The sequence below is a fragment of the Manduca sexta genome, chromosome 11, assembly GCF_014839805.1.
Source record: "Manduca sexta isolate Smith_Timp_Sample1 chromosome 11, JHU_Msex_v1.0, whole genome shotgun sequence".
Taxonomy (NCBI): Eukaryota; Metazoa; Arthropoda; class Insecta; order Lepidoptera; family Sphingidae; genus Manduca; species Manduca sexta.
Window position 1 is genome coordinate 2,956,903 of NC_051125.1, and position 19,939 is coordinate 2,976,841.

The 19,939-nt window shown below is 33.5% G+C and overlaps 1 protein-coding gene across 2 annotated transcripts; it reads left to right on the forward strand.

Annotated features, from left to right (window-relative positions):
* The first annotated feature begins 269 nt into the window (after positions 1-269).
* On the forward strand, positions 270-19,858 carry LOC115451836 (sensory neuron membrane protein 1-like). 2 transcript variants are annotated; one of them, XM_037437509.1, is made up of 10 exons: positions 270-342; positions 4,686-4,811; positions 8,954-9,111; positions 11,999-12,149; positions 14,226-14,483; positions 14,789-15,000; positions 15,348-15,633; positions 16,295-16,420; positions 17,089-17,230; positions 19,082-19,206. In XM_037437509.1, the coding sequence occupies exons 2-10, from the start codon at positions 4,698-4,700 to the stop codon at positions 19,204-19,206; spliced, it is 1,572 nt and encodes a 523-aa protein (XP_037293406.1). In that variant the 5' UTR covers positions 270-342; positions 4,686-4,697. The 2 variants fall into 2 exon arrangements, with proteins under 2 accessions (XP_037293406.1, XP_037293405.1); XM_037437508.1 differs by lacking the exon at positions 270-342 and adding an exon at positions 4,339-4,428 and having other exon boundaries at positions 19,082-19,858.
* The last annotated feature ends 81 nt before the right edge of the window (positions 19,859-19,939 follow it).

The following is a 19,939-nucleotide window of genomic DNA, read 5'->3' on the forward strand; positions in this document are numbered from 1 at the left end:
CTACGCCACCGAGACAGTCAATTAGTTGATTAGTTTAATCTACCTAACAGCTACTGTATAATATGATCTAGATTCAATGTTAAATCTGTGTAAATTAATGATCATAAAATTATGGCAAAATAAAACTTATATTTTTCGACCTATTTAAAATGGAATAGAATATTTATTTTATAGGCATGAAAACTGTTTTCACTGATCACAAAATTAAAAAAAATCAAGACAGTCTCGATCCAACAGTACCTGCGGGTGTACACGCCCGCCCACAAATTAAAGGAATAATGCACGGACGGCGGACAAGTATTCCGGCTGGCGTCTTCACAAGCGGACCGCTGCAGGTGTTAGGTAAGTATATAAGGTTTACACTAAGGGCTAATTTCATAAGTTTCAAGTAATATTATCTATGGGGTATACATAATGTGACCAGGGCCCTTATTCTGTATGATAATGTAAACGCGTAACGCGGCCGTGTCATGTTATCTTCGAGAAATGTGAGATATTCCGTAAGCCAAATTTCTATAGTCCTAAACATGATGCGTTGTGTTACGTGCTTGTTACACACTGTCAAAATAACGTGCGGGATAGAGAATAAGGCCCCAGACGTCCCGTTTTAAACGGGACCGTCCGTTTTTTCGTTTTTCGAAACCATACGAAAATTTAAGAGCCGACCGGGCTCCTACTTTACTGCAACGCCTACGAATCTTTTCTCTAATGAATAAAATGTGTGTAATGATGAGATGAGTAATGAGTAAAAATTTCATCTTTGTTGTTGTTCGTGGTATTCGTAGGTGTATCTATGAGGTATACACTAAGGGTTATTTCACAAGTTTCAAGTAAATTTTATTATATACAGGAGCATAGATTAGTGTTACTTTTGTATTTTGTCGGTTTATAGGATGACAAGTGGCATTTACTTAATTGTGAAACTTAAACCTATGGCATTAATATCGACCTACGAAAAGACAAAGATTTAAAACTGATTAAAAATTAAATTTAATAGTACTCGAAAGAATTACGAATCTAGATTCAATTAAAAATAGATCGCATTCAATATGCTGACATTCGTTTAGACAGTCCGTTCCACCAACGAGAATAAAATCCGTTTAATTTAATACGAATTTAATGCTTAGAAATAAACTTGAAAAATGAATATTAATCTTCAAAAATGTTTGCGCGATCTTCTTATAAGTCAATCACTGCATTATGTAACTAAATTAAATTAAATAAAATTAAGTAATTAATATTCGATCAATTTTAACGTGAAAAATCAAACGGAAGACCATACATTACACAATTATATTTCTAGTAGATTATACACAAATAATTAGGAGATATCATAGAAAATTTATAAAAATAAAATTCTACCAAAAATTTAGATTTTTTTTTAGATTTACAGAATCATTAAAAACAGTATAAAGCAGCATAGCAGGATGCTGTACAAGCATGGTAAAACATAATAAGTCAAAGAATACAGTGACTCTCCTGAACCGAAGTTCGTAACCCGTTAATACAGCCATACTCAACCCGCCGGACCTTTGTGATTAGTCCATCTTGAGTTACAGGCAAAGTTTTTAAATTTCGCACCCATCAGAAAATCATGTATTGTATAGCTGGCTGTAACGGTGAAGGAAAACATCGTGAGGAAACCTGCACATCTGAGAAGTTCTCTATAGGAATTTCGAAGGTGTGTGAAGTCTACCAATCCTCACTAGGCCAGCGTGGTGGACTAAGGCCTAATCCCTCTCAGTAGAAGAGGAGGCCCGGGCTCAGCAGTGGGCAGGTATATAATACAGGGCTGATATTATTATTATTATTATTATAGCTGGCCTTATTGTGACCAGCTTTTCTTTTTTTTAAATTAATTTATCTCCAATTTTGAATTATGTTTTTATTAACAACAACAAAATTTTTGCGGCCCTCGCATCATGACACATACGTTTTTTTGGCCCCTTTAAAAAAAAGTTGAGTATGAGCTGCGTTATTGGGTTGTCCTCAGCATGGTCGCGTAATTTTCAAGGGTTGCGAGCGCCTAAAGCACTCACCCAAAAGTCCGGTTTGAATAAACCGACCCTTGCCAGACTAACATAGGCTCATGTTAAAAAAAAGCCAAAGATAATTCTTGATTTGGCCGATCATCGACGTTAGTTACCAAGATATTCTAAAAACTAAAAATGTGATGATTTTTAAACAATACAATTTTTGTAGGCAATTAAATGAAGATTTAAATTACATACAATAAACCGCCATCGGATCCCTCACCAAATAAAAAGTAGCAGAAAAAGGAGCACCATTTTTTGCAAATGTTAAATCAGGAACATCATATTTTATCTTATATAAATTTGCATGCTGTGCTGTCTCCTATAGTTAAAAAAACACGTCACATTGTTAATTATAAAAATGCTACAACATTTTTTTTATTATATGCCGTGTATACTTCGTTGGAGGTCTGTAAGTAAATAAATAAATAAAGGAACACTTCAGAGTCGATAGGTTAACTACCTTCGTGGGCGATATTTTAAGTATTTGAAATATAATACTTATTATTATAACCATTGTAGTCACTTTATCATGGCAGGTTTATAAAAAATAATCCCAGATTATAAAAATAAACAATATTTATAACGGACTAAATATCATACTTCCAAATCCACGCTTCTAAAGAAATTCAACAATTTTACGATAAATTTATTCTTATATGAACAAGCCTGTACGTAATGGTATTTAGATCACGTCCGATCACAAATTACAGAGTATTCTCCCGATGAAAAAATATCTCGTGTCGTTTGTCGGCCATATACGTTTTATTGCGCGATTTAAAGCTCCCACGGGGCATATCAATTGGTTGCCAGTACTGCTTACTATCGTTAAATTTTAAATTAAAGGATTATTGTTATTGTTTGACTGACATACACCATTTCGTGATCTAAGTAGTTTGGTAGACGTAATAATGTAGGTATGTACTTATTATTGCTGTTGGTTTTTAAATTTATTTATATTTTTACTGATAGTCGTAATAATGTATGTTTTCCCCTTTTATTGCTATTGGTTATTAATTAAACATTTAAGCATTTTTTCACTGAGGGAAAGTTTCTTTCTTTCTTTTATGTTGCCGTGCCCTACGGGGTCTACAATTATTTACTTTTCTTAATTTCTAAAACGTGTATTTTAAAAATTGTGGAGTGCAATAAATTTAAAATAGAGAATAATAATTACACATTACTTATTTAGGTAGTGTATTTGACGTTTTCTCTATACTTATACTTTAAACTTAATAATCCTAACGATTAAGAAATCAAGCATAATGCGAATGTCTTTGTCACCATTTATGTTATTCGACATCGCAGCGAGTACAATTGCGTTTACAATCAAATCCAAAACATTGACTTTTGCTCGCGTGTCGGTGCGAATATAATTTTCGGATGCTATAAAATTTGTTGCTGTATTAACGTATGTAAAAGGCCTTGAATATTGCGTTTTGTTTTAATAATAATAATCAAGTAATTTATTGCCTTTCAATTAACAAACTAAGCAAACATAATATTAGTGAAAGACAAAAGGAAATGACTCAGCATGTGCCGAAACCAGAGTCTAGATCAGCGCTGGTTTTCAGTCACCCCTATCTCCCTATGGTCTTGTCTTGTCTTTTATCCAGAAAAACACATTAGTCTTACACAAAGCCATTTTTAAAATAAAATGTAGAGCATTTATAAAACAATAGCTAATAAATATCGCATTATTTATTAATTCGACAAAAAGTCTGATACAAAATTCCACAATTAAAGATTATACAGAAATAGTGAATACAACCAAGACTTAGAAATTGAACATTTTATTCAATCTACTTTGGGCTTCGGCATAATTAATAGTAGTTTCATATAAAATTCCACAATTGAAGAATTTACAGAAATAGTGAATTTAACCAAGGGTTAGAAATGGAACATTTTATTCAATCTACTCCGGGCCGATTGTTTGAATGCTTTTTCAATTCTGTGAGTTTCGGGCTGAGGTTTTATCAAGCCTGCCTTTACGAGAGTGCAAGGGTTGCGAACAGGGTAACAGAGCAATGAGCCGCAATCCAATCCCCCACCAAATAAGAAATAGCAGGAAAAAAACACCTTTTTTTGAATTTGTTAAAATAGGAACATAATTTTTTCTGGTTAAAATCCCCAGGCAATTTGCCACCGAAACTCTTTAGGTAGATAACCGCAAAAGTAAAAGTAGGTAGTAGTGAATTATTGTCTCACATTCAGCATGATCGCTATCGGAAAAATAACAGCATGGGCAGATTCACACGAACTTGATAACATAATTGAGTTCGCATAACGCAATCACTGACCATTACGGCAAGTTCACTTCCAAGGGAATAAAGTATATGTTATTGAATATTGAATGTCGCACGCGGTTTTGTTCCGAACGGCATTAGCTGGGAAGGTAAGTTCAAATTATTTATAACTAAGAGGAAAATCGGCTTTAAACTTTATGTAGTAAAGGACATAATTAGGTGCGGTTAGAAGTTTGGACTTGGATTCAAGTTTTTTATTTTCCGTATTTATTTTTAAACCCACTTTAAGCCAGCTTGTTACGGCCTTTGATAAGCTAAGCGTCAATTTTAATATCCAATTAACTCTTTTGACAGAGTAGTAAAACAGCAAGAATGTGCAATGCTTAAAACATCTCGATAATTGCAGAAGTTATTAAACATGCGGCTGGCAAGGGGAATTAAGTATGCAGTCATCGGAGCAGGAGTGGCGCTGTTCGGAGTTCTCTTCGGTTGGGTCATGTTCCCTGCTATACTCAAGAGTCAACTTAAGAAGGTAAATTGGAGATTCATTTAAATGCTGCGTAATCGATAATTGTGTACAATAGGAGCACAGCACCAACAGTGCACAAATAATGGTTCCAGATAGGATGTTCAGTAACGAAAGAGTACACCTCGCCGGTCGACACAATTATGCCGGCCTGTATGATCACTACATAGTATAAAACAAAGTCGCTTTCTCTGTCTCTATGTGTGCTTAAATCTTTAAAACTACGCAACGGATTTTGATGCGTTTTTTTTTTTTTTAATAGATAGAGTGATTCAAGAGGAAGGTTTGTATGTATAATAATAACATCCATTAAACAGTCAGCATTGCACCCGTGCGAAGCCGGGGCGGGTCGCTAGTACTAGATATATACAGGCTGATCCCAAAAACGCGACGACTTTACGTGAGCCATTATGGCGTGTTTCACACCTTGTGTGCGATGATTCTTAACTGAACCGACACGAGAATAAAGTGAGATTATTGTTGTTTTATTATACCGAACACAAAACTTCCCTCGATATGTGTTTTATAAGTTATAGATTAACAATTATATGTAATAGCACCTATCTATACTATATCACTTCTTGGTATTGAAACATAGTTAAAGTGTGCCGAAAATGTTTTTTTTTTACTGAAATTTGGTGGTCTAATAAAGCAGGAATATAAACAAATTGCTTACAAGAAACTAGGAAAATAACATACATAATAAAAATACGAAATATTTACTTTTATAAAGTACTAAGCAATAAACCCAGTACTAGTAGAATCTTCGATATAAAACTATTAAAGCCCAGATGATAACCATCTATCAACTATTAAAGACTTAATCCGAACTTACGTCAAAATAAATTCATCTCGTCCAAAGTTATAATTTCCATTATTTACTTCGTATAACTATGGTTAAAATAAATATATTATTGATATTGGAAGTAGTTTTAAACTTTGTTGACATGTTATCTCTTGATAAGTTTGTTTTCAAATAGTTTTCAATTGCCCTAGGTCTACTTAGATATTGATGAACTAGTTATACATTCAGAATAAATTATATATAATATTGACTCCATTTGTACAGTAAAGAGGATTTTTATCTGTAATGTATCAACTGTGAAGGAAAAAATCGTGAAGAAATCTACCTAAAAAGTCAATAAGAATTTTCAAAGTATGTTTTTTAATATTTTTATTGCTATGAATGACGAGACGAGCTTGCCGATTACCTGATGGTAAGTGATACGACCGCCCATAAACAGTTGAAACACCATTCAACATTTTGAATTACAAAGTATTGTTTGGTATTCCATTGCGTTCGCCATCCTGAGACATGAGATGTTAAGTCTTATTATGTCCAGTAATTACACTACCTACAAAGTTCTTAAAACCGAAATACAACAGTGACTACGCATTAGACACGAAATAGACATTGCGGTAGTACCTACTCAGCCGGACTCTCACAAATGACAGACCTACAACCAGTATGTGAAGTGTGCCAACTCACACTAGGTCACAGTGGTTAACTAAGGCCTAAACCCTCTCAGTAGTAGAGGAGGCCTGTGCCCAGAAGTGTGCAGTATATAATACTGAGCTGATATTATTATTATTGTGTATAATATACAAGTGAAAGGTAGAGATGAAGAAGTCATTTGCCTTTAGAAAAGCCATGGATTATACGACATTTGTATACCCTTCATATTATGCAACCCCCACCGCGCCTGTCTGTCTGTCTGAATAAGGCAAAGGAATAAGCTCAAAAACTAACAAACGGATTTCGATGAAATTTGTTATGGAGCTAGGTTGAGACCCTAGGTAGAATATAGCCTATATTATTTTTATCTCGGGAAAATATATTGCGCGGCTTTTATTCTTGAAAAGCTCACGCGTAAGTTTAGTTCTGCAAAAGCTTCCACGCTTTTATTTCATACATTAAATATTTTTACTAGATGTACAAATTACACCAATTGCTTAGATTTCAAAAATATAAATAATCTATAAAGTAGTAACTTTTGCTCGTGACTTCGCCCGCTGAAAGAGTTTTTCCGGGACAAAAATTCCCCTATATAGTTTCTAATATAATAAATAAAAAGAAGCTTATAGCACTCAGGAGCAATGTAGCTTCCTATTACTAAACAACAATTTCAAAATCGGTTTAGTAGTTTCTGAAATAAGCACATTGTAACAAACCCTTCAGCTTTATATATTAGTATGGATACTGAAAAACCGAAATAATAAGAAAATTATAACGCTTCAAAAGATAATCATGAATGAGCTATCCCTCGGGATATTTCGGGCTTACACGAAAACCGATACGCGAGTTAGTCGACCGTAAGTAAAGTACTTTTCGACATATTCATAAATATCTGTAAGTCGGTCCACGCTCACCGTATTTAGTTATGGACGGTTACAAATGTTGTATAATCTTTTATGATTTTACGTCCACTAGTAAAAAATGCTGTACGATAAGTACTACTAGTAGACAAATTGAGTTCGAAAAAAGGCTCAAATCATCGATGCCTAAATTATATATATCGATAATAAATTTACTGAATTTTTAACGTGCTTGAACTGACTGAAGTAACTACAAGTACAATTTCACAAGTAACTTATATTGGTCATTAAAATAAAACTATATTGCGGATTTTAACGGTTTTCAAATTAAAATTTTCTCCCGACGTTTCGAAGACTGCAGCTTTGTTTGTCCCGGGGGCACTGAGGTGTTGGTCATCCGAAACGTCAAAGTTACCATATCAACATACATTTTACAATAAAACCTTTTTTTATTATTATCTGCTGGTCGTCCGATCTACACAGAACAAGCTCATAGTCTCTTGAGCTGGTCTTTTGAGTTGACCCAATAGACCGGCTGCCTGACTCACTTAAAATAATAAAGAAACCGCGATAAAAAAGTTTTATTTTAATGTCTAACATTCGCGTAAACATAAATCATAAATTTATATTATTAATAATGTATTTTTATGCAGTGTACTTATTATTGACGTGGGTAGCATCTATTTATTATAAAACGTTAGTATTAAATGCTCAACATCTGGAATAACATCAAACAGGGTGGATCAATTGTCCATTCTGTACCGAAAATCACCAGAGGGCTTATCCGATACGGGATAAAATGTTTTCATTTTCACAAAAACTTTATACCCACAAATCAGGGTTGTTATTAGATAATGAACATGTATGTTTTGCAACCTTCTAGGTGGACTTTTGCTCCAGGCTCCCCACCCCAGCTACCCACTCTAAATAATCAGGAAAGTGGGTAGATCGGGCCACGTATTTGTCATTATCACTAGCATTATGTAAATTTTACATAACATCATTCGTTATAAAATAAATAACGATGATTGGATTGTGTTTTTTATTGTTACAATGTGAATTTTACAAATAGGTTTGTCAAGCCTTCTTCATTTTGCCTTAATTTAAATTGAATATAGGCCATATTGGAATGGAAATTGTGAAGCTGGTTTCTTTAATTAGTTCCTAGAATTAATGTCCACAATTGGATCTCTCAAAGTGTATGCACTAGCAAAAGAAACACATTACCCTAACGCAACAGACTGAAGAGAAAATTATAAGTACCTTAATGATTTATGCAAAATTACTAAAATTTATCATAACTTATCAAATTGCAAACGACTAGAGATAGCTCATAAGTACCCAAAGACATTAAATAGTATAGTTAGTTATAGACTGAACATCGTGACCAAATTTACGTTCGAAAAGTTATAACTCTGTCCAGTTCGCGTGACAAGATATCACAGCGTCCTTAGATATCAATCCAACATATTTATAGAAATTATGCTAATATGCGTAGTAGAAACGTGCAAATCATGACATGGAAAAATGTGGTGTTTAGCTATTTCACGGTAGACTGAGTAACTATCGCAGGAGCAGAATTTTTTGTTTGACAATCTTCCCAATGTTCGCTCTATATAAATTAGAACTCTTTTTAAAGATCCAATAATGCGCAAAAACGCATAAATTAGTATAGTCAGATATAACATATAGATAATATAAATAAATAGGAATATAAGCATATATTAAAATATTGCTAATAAACATCCATCAATGATCGATTACTGTAAAAAATCGATTAATTAATAGATTGCACTCTTCGCAATAGATAATAAGATAAAAATTTGTTTAAGGAAATGGCGTTGTCTAAGAAGACCGATGTCAGAAAAATGTGGGAGAAGATTCCATTTGCTCTGGACTTCAAAATTTACCTGTTTAACTATACCAATCCTGAGGAGGTGCAGAAGGGAGCAGCACCGATAGTTAAGGAAGTTGGACCTTATTACTTCGAGTAAGTTTTTGTTATATCTATAGCTGAAAGGCTAGGAAAAGACTAGAATTAAAGAAGATACGTATATATACTGTCCCACTGTTGGGCACGGGCCTTCTCTACCAATGAGAGGCTTTCCACCACGCTGGCCAAGTGTAAATTGGTAGACTTCACACACCCTTAAAACTCCTATAGAGAACTTCTCAGGTATGCAGGTTTCCTCACGATGTTTTCCTTCATAGTTAAAGCAAGATAATTCACAAATAACAATATTAGAAAAGTCAGAGGTGTGTGCTCTTGGGTATTGAACCAGTGGACATTCGTCTCGGCAATCCGTTCTACTCCCACCTAGGCTTTCGATATACGTTCAATAAACAATATATATAGTAGACAGATTATTATTATATATATATATATATATATATAGACCCCATTTTCTTAATCTGTCTACTAAGTGCTAGAGTTATATGCTATAAAAACTCTACGAAGAAGAGTCATGTACATTTTATACGTCAAAGTTATTTAGTTCTTAAAAGTAAACTGTGGAATTAGACTAAGTCGTGTACTAAGATACACTAGGCCTTACTTTGAAAGCCTATGATTATAAAATGACTTAAGAACTTATAAAAACACGAGTAAATTTTATTTGACAGTTCTGGTACTAAACAGCCAATGTAGATAGCACTCATTTTATTACCATTTATTCAGGAGCATACATAAGAGTGGCTTTTGTATTTAGTCGATTTAACATATAGGGGACGAATTGCATTTACTCAATAATTATGAAACAGGCCCTATTGTAGTTTAAAAGCACAAAAACTGACACTAGCAGCTGTAAAAAATTCAAACCCTACGATCAACCCTTCAATTGAAACTTTAATATTGAATATACAACGTTCACAGAAACACATCACGTATACAAGAAAGCATCAATTCTACCATAAAAATGTTTCGCAACATATCCCTTTATTACTGCTTTTCAAACGCCAGCAAATGATACCCCGTGTACTTCAAATTATGCTCCATTTTTCCCAATAAAATATTCATAAAGATCGATCGATAAGTATGTAAATTATAGAGCTTATTTACGGTTGAATTTTAAATTGCCAATTTGAAAAATAAATTTCAAATTCAAATGATTTATTTGCTGAATACAGGTTACATGCCTGTTACAGGTGTTATGTAAAAATGATAAGTTTCGTCATATTCTACCCTTACTGGAAGTGCAAAATTTTTTTTTGGACGAAAATAATGCTAAATATAATAGCAGTAGTGTTAGTGTTTTGTAGCAGTATTGTTTAAAAGTGTACAGTATTATTCATTTCATTATAGATATTATATTTTTTTAAAGTTTAATTCAACTTATTTTTAGACACAGGAAATTAAAGAAGAGCGACGTATAGCACCAATAATACTATTGCATTTTTGAATTTATTACTGTGATTTAAATGATTAATCAAATGACGCACATAAGGCATTCCTTGCTTGATTCATAATATCGTGGTTTCCGCATATTATTATCCAATCCAAATGCAGATTACGACCCATAAGACCACCCCTTACCTAATCTGTGCAACTAATTGGAATATTTATCGTCAGGGAAAGCACTTCTTGCTCCCTTCTCTCTGAACCGCTGAGTTTAATCTTTAAAGACGTCAATTAACTAGCTTGGAGTTTAATTAAAAAGAAAAAAGTAATGATCCTTTTTTTAAAGCTGTTTTGTTCCCAATAGTTTATTGGCTTCTATACCACTAAAACTTTTTATTTTTTATCGAATTCGTTGTCAAAAGAAATAAGTCTATACAGCCACAAGATCTAAGAATACGATTCATTACATTGTAATAAACCTCTTTGTTTTATGAAAATCTTATCTAAAGCGATTTGGCAATAAAACAACAATATGTGTGTCTAGACGTAATCTACGTTCCTAAACATACTTTACTCTGTTATTCTCGTATGTTTATTGCACAAACTTATACAACTAATCACATTTATAAAGTACTCCAAATGACGCATCGGACCCGACCATTTAATATTACTACTCCACTTTGAAATTCCGATAAACGTCCAAAACGCTAGAATTTTATTCACTCGACAAAGTAGAAATGAATGGACAGATGAACTCCAAAGCTACGGTCCAATTGCAACGGCTGTCAGTGCATCACATGCCATGCAAAGCTTTAAACGAAATGTAAATTTGCAATACTAAATCAAAATGCTGAATGTGATAGTTGAAATACATGACGGTTAAATGTGTTATTTGTAAATGAGATTTATTTTCCAATTAGATTAAAAAATATAATTTAATTTGGAAAAGGTTTTAGCCTAGGTTAGCAAATAAGTAAGTGCGTCACTTAGTCTTCAGTGACTTCCACATACCCCTTCTTTGAAAGTATTCAAGAAGGAAAGTCTTTACAAATGGGTCAGTGCGGAAAAATCTTCGCTGTTTGAAATTGAATCTAAAAGAACTTTGAAAACAAGGTTTCCTTTTGATTCAGTAAAGTAAAAGTCATCATCTTATGAACAAGAATAGCTGGTTTGAGTCTTAAATTAAATAACAGACATTATCTTACCCGGCTTAAAGTCAGTAACTTCAATAACAGGTTCGATTATTCAGTTTTTTTCATTATTGTGTTGCAAACTATATAAACGCATGACAGCAAAATGATTGGTCTATGTTCAGTAATGGATATCTTGTGCTTCATACTTATGACTTCAAATTTAAAGCCTTATAAATCGGCATTAATAATTTTATTTTCTGAAAATTTTATCGCTTAAACAAATAAGCACTAAAAGAAACGTCCGTTCGTTCGTGCTCGTGTCGTTTCTTAATCACCATAAACTCTTGATTAAAGAATAGGAAACAAATCAAAACACCACCATACTTACTCTCTTTTGCAATCAACAGAGAATGGAAAGAAAAGGTGGAGATCGAAGACCACGAGGAAGACGACACAATAACCTACCGCAAAATGGACACATTCTACTTCAGACCGGAGCTGTCAGGTCCTGGACTCACAGGAGAGGAGACTATTATCATGCCCCATGTCTTCATGATGGTAGAACGTTCACAATATTTTGCATTTTTTATACAATTGAAAGAGGAGATAAGTGAGGTTGTCTTCTGATGATGTGACAGTCTTGAAAGTTAAGTCAAGAATGCTCATGAACACTATTAATACCCATATTCCTTAATGTATACTTCTGGTAACACTGGCTACAATATCATTTAAACTGGATAAGGGACCGTTCAAGTATTACCTAACGCAATTATTGAAGTTTTTTTACCTCCCTACCCTCCTATGTATCGCGCCGTAACGTTTTCCTGTACGCCCCGGCGTCCTCTCAAAAATGTTATGTAACTCTAAAATTACTTTTTTATTCGCAAAGTACCAGAAAATCGCTAAAATACCTTTTTTATTGTTTTAAAACAAAAATCCAATGTTACATATCGCGTTGCTCGATACCCCCCCCCCCCTCGCGCGCCTGTAACGCATCGTAACGTTTTACATGACCGCCTCAAAATTGCGTTACGTAATACTTGAACGGCCCCTAACATCAAAGCTTGCAAACGGCTCTGTAGCAGACATAGATGAAATTGTAGTATCAGATGGATCCTCATTAGACCTGCCATTACATTTTTTATATAGCAGACATGTGAAATTTACTCCGTGCCTATAACATTTTACTATCGTTTTGATTTCTAGACAATTACAGAACATACGATCCCTCTATTAATTTTAACCTCCTTGATACAAAGAGGATGTGAGACCTCGTCATCCGCATAACAATGTTTATCAACCCTCATCCTAGTATCGATTACAAATATCTTGTTAACAAACTACTAATTGACAAGGGAATTAATACTGGCACACTGGATGTTGTTGGAAATTTATTGGTTTTTATAGTAAAAAATCTGGTAAACGTGTCAACTGATGATAAATCACCTGATGGATAATACCAATGCCTGTAACATAAAAAATGCTGCAGCGGATAAATTTTTAGCGTTCTGGAAAAACTTGATTATATAATACTGTCTGCAATTTTTGTCTCTACAGCGATACTTAATTAATTAACAATACTGCTGTAAGTTCAAATTGCAATGCTAAAATATTTTTTGACTGATGCTTTAAGTTACTTTAAATGGTATATATTTCCTCCTTAGTAGTCAGGTAATTCGGTAGTACTATGAAATATTTCGGTATTCAGATGATAGATGAACTTTATTTACTTGTAAATTATTTAAAAAATATAATGATCATCACAATTATTTAATAATTCCTGAGAAGGTGGTACACACGTAGGGAGTATTATAAATATTACATTTCGCAAATCAAATAATCAAGTATTATAAACACTAAAAATAATGTATAAATATTTTATTGTAATTATATTTTATTTTGTATTATGCTATACTTTACACTTTTCAAAGCAACACCGTTTTCTTGCCGCTACTTCTCTAACGAAAACTGCTTTCTAAACTGGTAGTAGAGTAATAATTAACAAAATCTAAGTAAAATTTAAAATTTTATGAGTTTCGTTATTTCATTACACAATATCACCGATATATTTATTCAGAATAATATTCCCACACAAGCAACTAGTGGTCCTTAAAGTGTAAGAACAAGCACATATTCTGCAGTATAAGTTTTCAAGATATAATCAAATACTAAGCCGACAACTGACAAGAAATGCAATATTCTTTGCATTTAAAGACATCCGTAGTGAAATAAAATGCATGAGATCTACCGTTTCCATATTCAACATTGAAATACACCGCGGTATGAAATTTATATCTATTCAGTCGCAATCTACGAACGCGGAAGGAAGGATGGCTCTTTAATCTTGCATTCATATACAAGACGGTACTAGAATGAATCATTTTACCATGTTTCTTCTGATTTGTTCTTCTTTATCCCAAATCATAAGAAAATCTCTAGTAAATATATATTTTAAGCTTATTCCATTTTTAAATCCTTGTTCAAAGAAAACAATCTGTTCATAATTCGTATTACTTCATAGTACTATTTTATATTCTGTGGTATTACCATTTGGATTAGAAACAATTCCAACGATAAAAAAATTACAGATTAAAAATATTTATTGAGAATCTTACCACAAACTTTGTTTTCCAGAGTATGGCCATAACGGTATACAGGGATAAACCATCAATGATGAACATGTTAGGGAAGGCGATAAATGGCATTTTCGATAATCCATCTGACGTATTCATGCGTGTCAACGCGATGGACATCTTGTTCAGAGGGGTCATTATAAACTGTGATAGAACAGAATTTGCCCCTAAAGCAGCTTGCACGGCTATCAAGAAGGAAGGAGCTAAAAGTCTTATTATTGAGCCCAATAATCAATTCAGATTTTCTCTGTTTGGTTTGGTGAGTGTTTTTAATTTAGAATATCGGATTCTTTATTTAATACATAACGTATTTCTTTAGCACAATATTTCATATCAGCTAGAAGTGTACAAAATCTTACAAATTATTCTGATAAGAAAGTTATAGTTATGGAAAGAATAGGAATGAAAAAATAAGTTGCTTATACTCATGAAATAAAATAAAATAGGATAGCAACGCATCTATATTATAAAGATTTATATACACACTAATGTCACTGTTGTCTTTGGCTACGAATTACATCAGAAGAATATAAAAATTACCAATACTGATTAATTATCTTGTAGAAAAACCACACCGTCGACTCTCGTGTAGTGACAGTGAAGCGTGGCATCAAGAATGTGATGGACGTAGGCCAGGTAGTGGCAATGGACGGAGCACCACAACTGGAAATCTGGAAGGACCATTGCAATGAGTACCAGGGTACTGATGGCACTATATTCCCGCCTTTCTTAACGCAAAAGGATCGCCTGCAGTCGTATTCAGCTGATTTGTGCCGGTAAATTGCTGATGCTAAAAATTTCGGTGTAGAAATAATTACATAATATATTATGGTTTGGGTATATTTTTTTTCTGCATAGCGCTACATTAGCGTTATTCCAGGATCTGCTTTTGTCTTTTAATAGCTAGGAAGATCATCTTACATCATCCCGTAATGATGTAACGTACCATCAAGAGAGCGCTTCTTGATTGTTTCGTAGGGACATACTCCTAGCATAAGCTAATCATTATGATATGTTTTCGTGAAATTTCATAAGGGTCCATATTATGTTTAAAAAGTAGATTACTAAATAATAATAGAAAATAAGTGTTTAACTTATGTTTCTAACTCGCAAGGCCTTTTAGGTCCTTCAAGCCATGGTTCCAAAAAACTACTTACTACAGAGGTATCAAAACGAATCATTATATTGCAAACATGGGGGATTTCGCCAATGACCCAGAGCTCAACTGTTTTTGTGAGACCCCAGAAAAATGCCCTCCAAAGGGTTTAATGGATCTGACAAAATGTGTAAAAGCTCCCATGTATGCCTCTATGCCACACTTCTTGGATGCCGATCCTCAAATGCTAGAGAATGTTAAAGGTCTGAATCCTGATATGAACGAGCATGGAATACAAATTGATTTTGAACCAGTAAGTTATTTAAATTTGTATCTGGCTAACTTCTATCGCCTTAAATATATTTGTTGTAAAAGGCCTGTTGGAATGCAGGATAATTTGAATTTTGTAAGGCGCTGAATTTTGGATTAAAAAAAAATACTAAAAGTAACGAAAACAATGTAACAACTCCAATATAATGTCAATTATTTAACTAATCCAGAATCTAGACATGGACTCGTACAGTCCTTACTTATACATTTGTTTTAGCGTTAAAAGGTGGTTAAGAATTGCTTTAATAGCTGTCAAAAATATCACCAGTTTTCTAGTTTAAACCTTATTAAGAGGCAAGATGGCAGGTTTTGACTTACAGCTAATCGAGTAAATTTGTAGTTTAAATAAGCATAGCTTTGCGAAATGTTTATAAGTAAGACTGATAGTCTCAAACGTTACTTAACTAAGTACGGAACAATACTGATAATAAGTTAGTGCGTCTATGATAACCTTCTCAATGAGTAGGGATGTTGTGATTAGTTAATAAGTATCTCAAACTTCAGTTGCCTGTCAGATAAACAAAGTAAACAAGGCCGAAGAAAACTATGAAATTATAAACACGTTTATGAGCACTGTGCGTCCTTATAGTATTAGTAAATATGGGTGATAGCCTATAAAAACAGGCATATTACTTTAAAAACAGATCAGTGGCACACCAATGATGGCGAAACAAAGAGTCCAATTCAACATGGAACTGCTACGAGTAGAAAAAATAGAAATAATGAAGGAGCTGCCTGGTTACATAGTTCCGTTGCTCTGGATCGAAGAGGTAATAAACCACATATTAGTTGGGAAGTTTTAATGAGTTTCCGATTGTGTACATTGTAATATTGTGTTTTGCACTAAATTTATAACTTTACAATGTATATTATTGGATTCCTGATTACTTAGTTTCAACATTATATATGTAAATTTAAGTTTATTAAATTGTCTTTTATAATTTGTGTTCGTATTATGGTCATTTTAACATTGCGTTAATAAATGAAACTGCATACTCTTATTTACCTTTGCTAACGTTGTGTCAAACGGTATCCATGAATTAATAATATTTTCACCAAAATTACTAGTTTTACTATTCAAATTTATTGATCATTTTGCAGTTTAATGCGAATATGGTGTGTGCGTGAGTGTATTTCTGACTGAAAGTATGATGTAGCCGATGCAACGAAGTCTGTTGGAGTATTAATATTGGTTTTAGGTCGTGTAAAATGAAAATTACTTTTTACTGATATTTATTTTGATCGAAACTTACTTCTTCGTATTACATGTATGGTTCGAAAAACTTACTTTAAAATGGTATTTTCAAGAAGATTAGTATGTGTTTTCATTTAGTAACGCAATGTCAAAGTGACCTTGTATTTAGTAAGGTTTTCTATTCTCCTCGTCAGGTTATACCTAAATAATTTTGCTCTTAAAATGTTAATGTTTCAATCCCAGGGTCTAGCTTTAAACAAGACGTTCGTGAAGATGCTGAAGAACCAACTATTCATACCGAAGCGTATCGTGTCTGTCATACGCTGGTGGTTGCTCTCGTTTGGCATGCTCGCTGCTTTAGGCGGAGTCATTTTCCACTTCAAAGGCAAGTATTTAAAAAAATATCAAGAACTGATTATGATAAAGTTGAAAATCGTAAGGATTTTATATCGAGTAGCATCTCAGTGGTGGAGGCCCTTGTTCAGCAGCTGGCAGTATATAATGCAGAGCTGGAATTTTTATTATGGGCGTAGCCAAAGGGGGAGATAGAGCAGTTGCCCACAGGATTTGACATAAAAAATATTTTAACATGTAATATATAAGAATAATAATGTGTTGGATTATTGGAACTACGTAAGTATATCTAAATATATGACAATGTCACGTTGTTCAACCCTGACCAAAATTTGAGATTTGCCCCACAGTTGAAAGTTGGATACGCCCATGATTGTTATTATTATTTATTAATGTCTAATACTTCTTATGCTGCTTTTGTAATGCACTGTTAGTGTTAGTAGCTATCAATATATTGAGTTCCGACAAAGCATAATGCAGTCGCGATTAAATGAATTGTAAAACTACGAAAATAAGTATAGTAGAAACGTTTTTAGTTGCGTGTTTAGTATAAAAATTCGCACCAAATTGCCACTTCAATTGTTACAGACCGTAAAATAGCCCAAGCAGAATAAAACAACAGCTGGGTAGATTAAATCTATATATATAAAAATGAATTGCTGTTCGTTAGTCTCGCTAAAACTCGAGAACGGCTGAACGGATTTATCTTATCTTGGTCTTGAATTATTCGTGGAGGTCTAGGGAAGATTTAAAAGGTGAGAAAAATTTGAATAATTGCCGGGAAAATCCTCAAAACAGCATTTTTCTATTTCCCATACAAACGTTTTCTAAATAAAATGGAGAGTCAATTTGTAATTTATTACCGCTGCATAAAGTTCAAATTCGCGTGCGCGTTGGAGGATCTAATATCGCGTTCTGAAACTCAACAAAAGTGAAAGTGAATCGCGAACGCGACAAAATTGCATAGTCTCAAAATACATAGTACATAAATAGTGGTCGGCTTCGAGAAACTCAATTTTAGCTAACTTCAGTTGTTAATATAATATATAACTCAAAGGTGACTGACAGTGATATATCAAGGAACAGCCCAAACCATTGGACGGATCGGGCTAAGACTTTACATGCATAAAGCTACTATGACGTAGGCATCCCCTAAGAAAGGATTTTGATAAATTCTACCCTTAAGGGGATAAAATAGGGGATGAAAGTTTGTATAAATGTTCTTAGATTTTCGACTGATTGAACTGAAATTATAGATTGGGGATAAAATTAGTTTGAACCTATAAGTACCGGGAAAATATGTAGCAAGACTTTTATCAAACAGTGGAATTTTATCCTGGAAAACACCCTCACGCGGGCGAAGCCGCGAGCAAAAGCTAGTTATCACTAAAATTGCTCCAGACGCTTTCCACAGATATTTAAGACACTAACAATTTTTTTATTGATAAATGTGGTATCGAAGTATTGTGAATTGTTTTATACTTTAACCTCCAAAATGCTTAGCTGTATATATAGTATCTACTCGGATTGATTATAGTATGTATATACATTTATATAAATAAATGCATGTTAGGTAAACATACGCAAAACACGCACGATTTTAGAAATAAAACGAACCAATAGATTTCCTCATAACCTTAGTCTATTCTGACGTACAGTAACAAAAAATAATAAACTGAAGAGATTTTATCTTCTTCGGAGTAGACACAAAAAAGCACTATAAAACTTAATTAGTGTAATTTGTTTATCCGTTCTAATTGAAATAAATATATAAATTAATCAACTACTGTAGTGTATTTGTAAATTTTAGGTTTTAAATTACTCATTTTTGTGACTGACTGACTCATCTACAACTAATTATTTCAATATCTTCTCCATACAGACGACATAATGCGTATCGCTATAAAAGGAGATTCTTCAGTAACAAAAGTAAATCCCGAAGATGGGGAGCAGAAAGACGTAAGTGTGATCGGGCAGAGTCATGAGCCTCCAAAAATCAACATGTAATCAAGTATACGACGGCTTCTTAACCTATATGTGGCCTGGAGTCGTCAATACAGGATCTCGTACCGCGGTGTCTGGGCTCAAACTGTGAGCCTCGCGAGGACTTATGGGCGACGAAGATAAGCCAGATTCACTGTTTAGTATTTAGTATTAACACTGTTTAGTGTATTGGAACATTATTCTGGCGAGAAGTTGTCGTTATATAGTATTTTTCACCGGTAATTAATTAGTTAGTGTTTTAGTTTAGTGCTTAAGTGTTTCTACTGCTGTAATACAATGAGCAATTTATAGTTTTTTTTTATTCGGGCGCAGCAAAGTGTCCCCACTGTAACTAATGGTAAGTGGAGTGGGGTCCAATAGCATGTCGACTAACGAGAGATGATTACTCGACAGTCGAAACTATTGCGTAATTACACAGGCTATTCCCGAAACGACACACTTGTGTTTTATTAATAAGTTCTATTTTTATTTAATTATTAAATAAGTTAATTAGTCTAGTCGAAGTATGTTAATTTAGGGAATATTTGTTTTTAATCTGTTCTTTATCTGCATTTATTTTAATGTATTATTTAAACATAGTATAATGAGCCTAGTCACTGTAAATAGATTATGTTAGACTTTATTTTAAGCTTCTTGCAATAAATTAGTAATCACGTGCATTGTTTTAATCGAATAAAAGTTAGTTGCAATACTACTTTACTAAAATAAAACTTTGTTGCTTTAAAACTAGGCGACC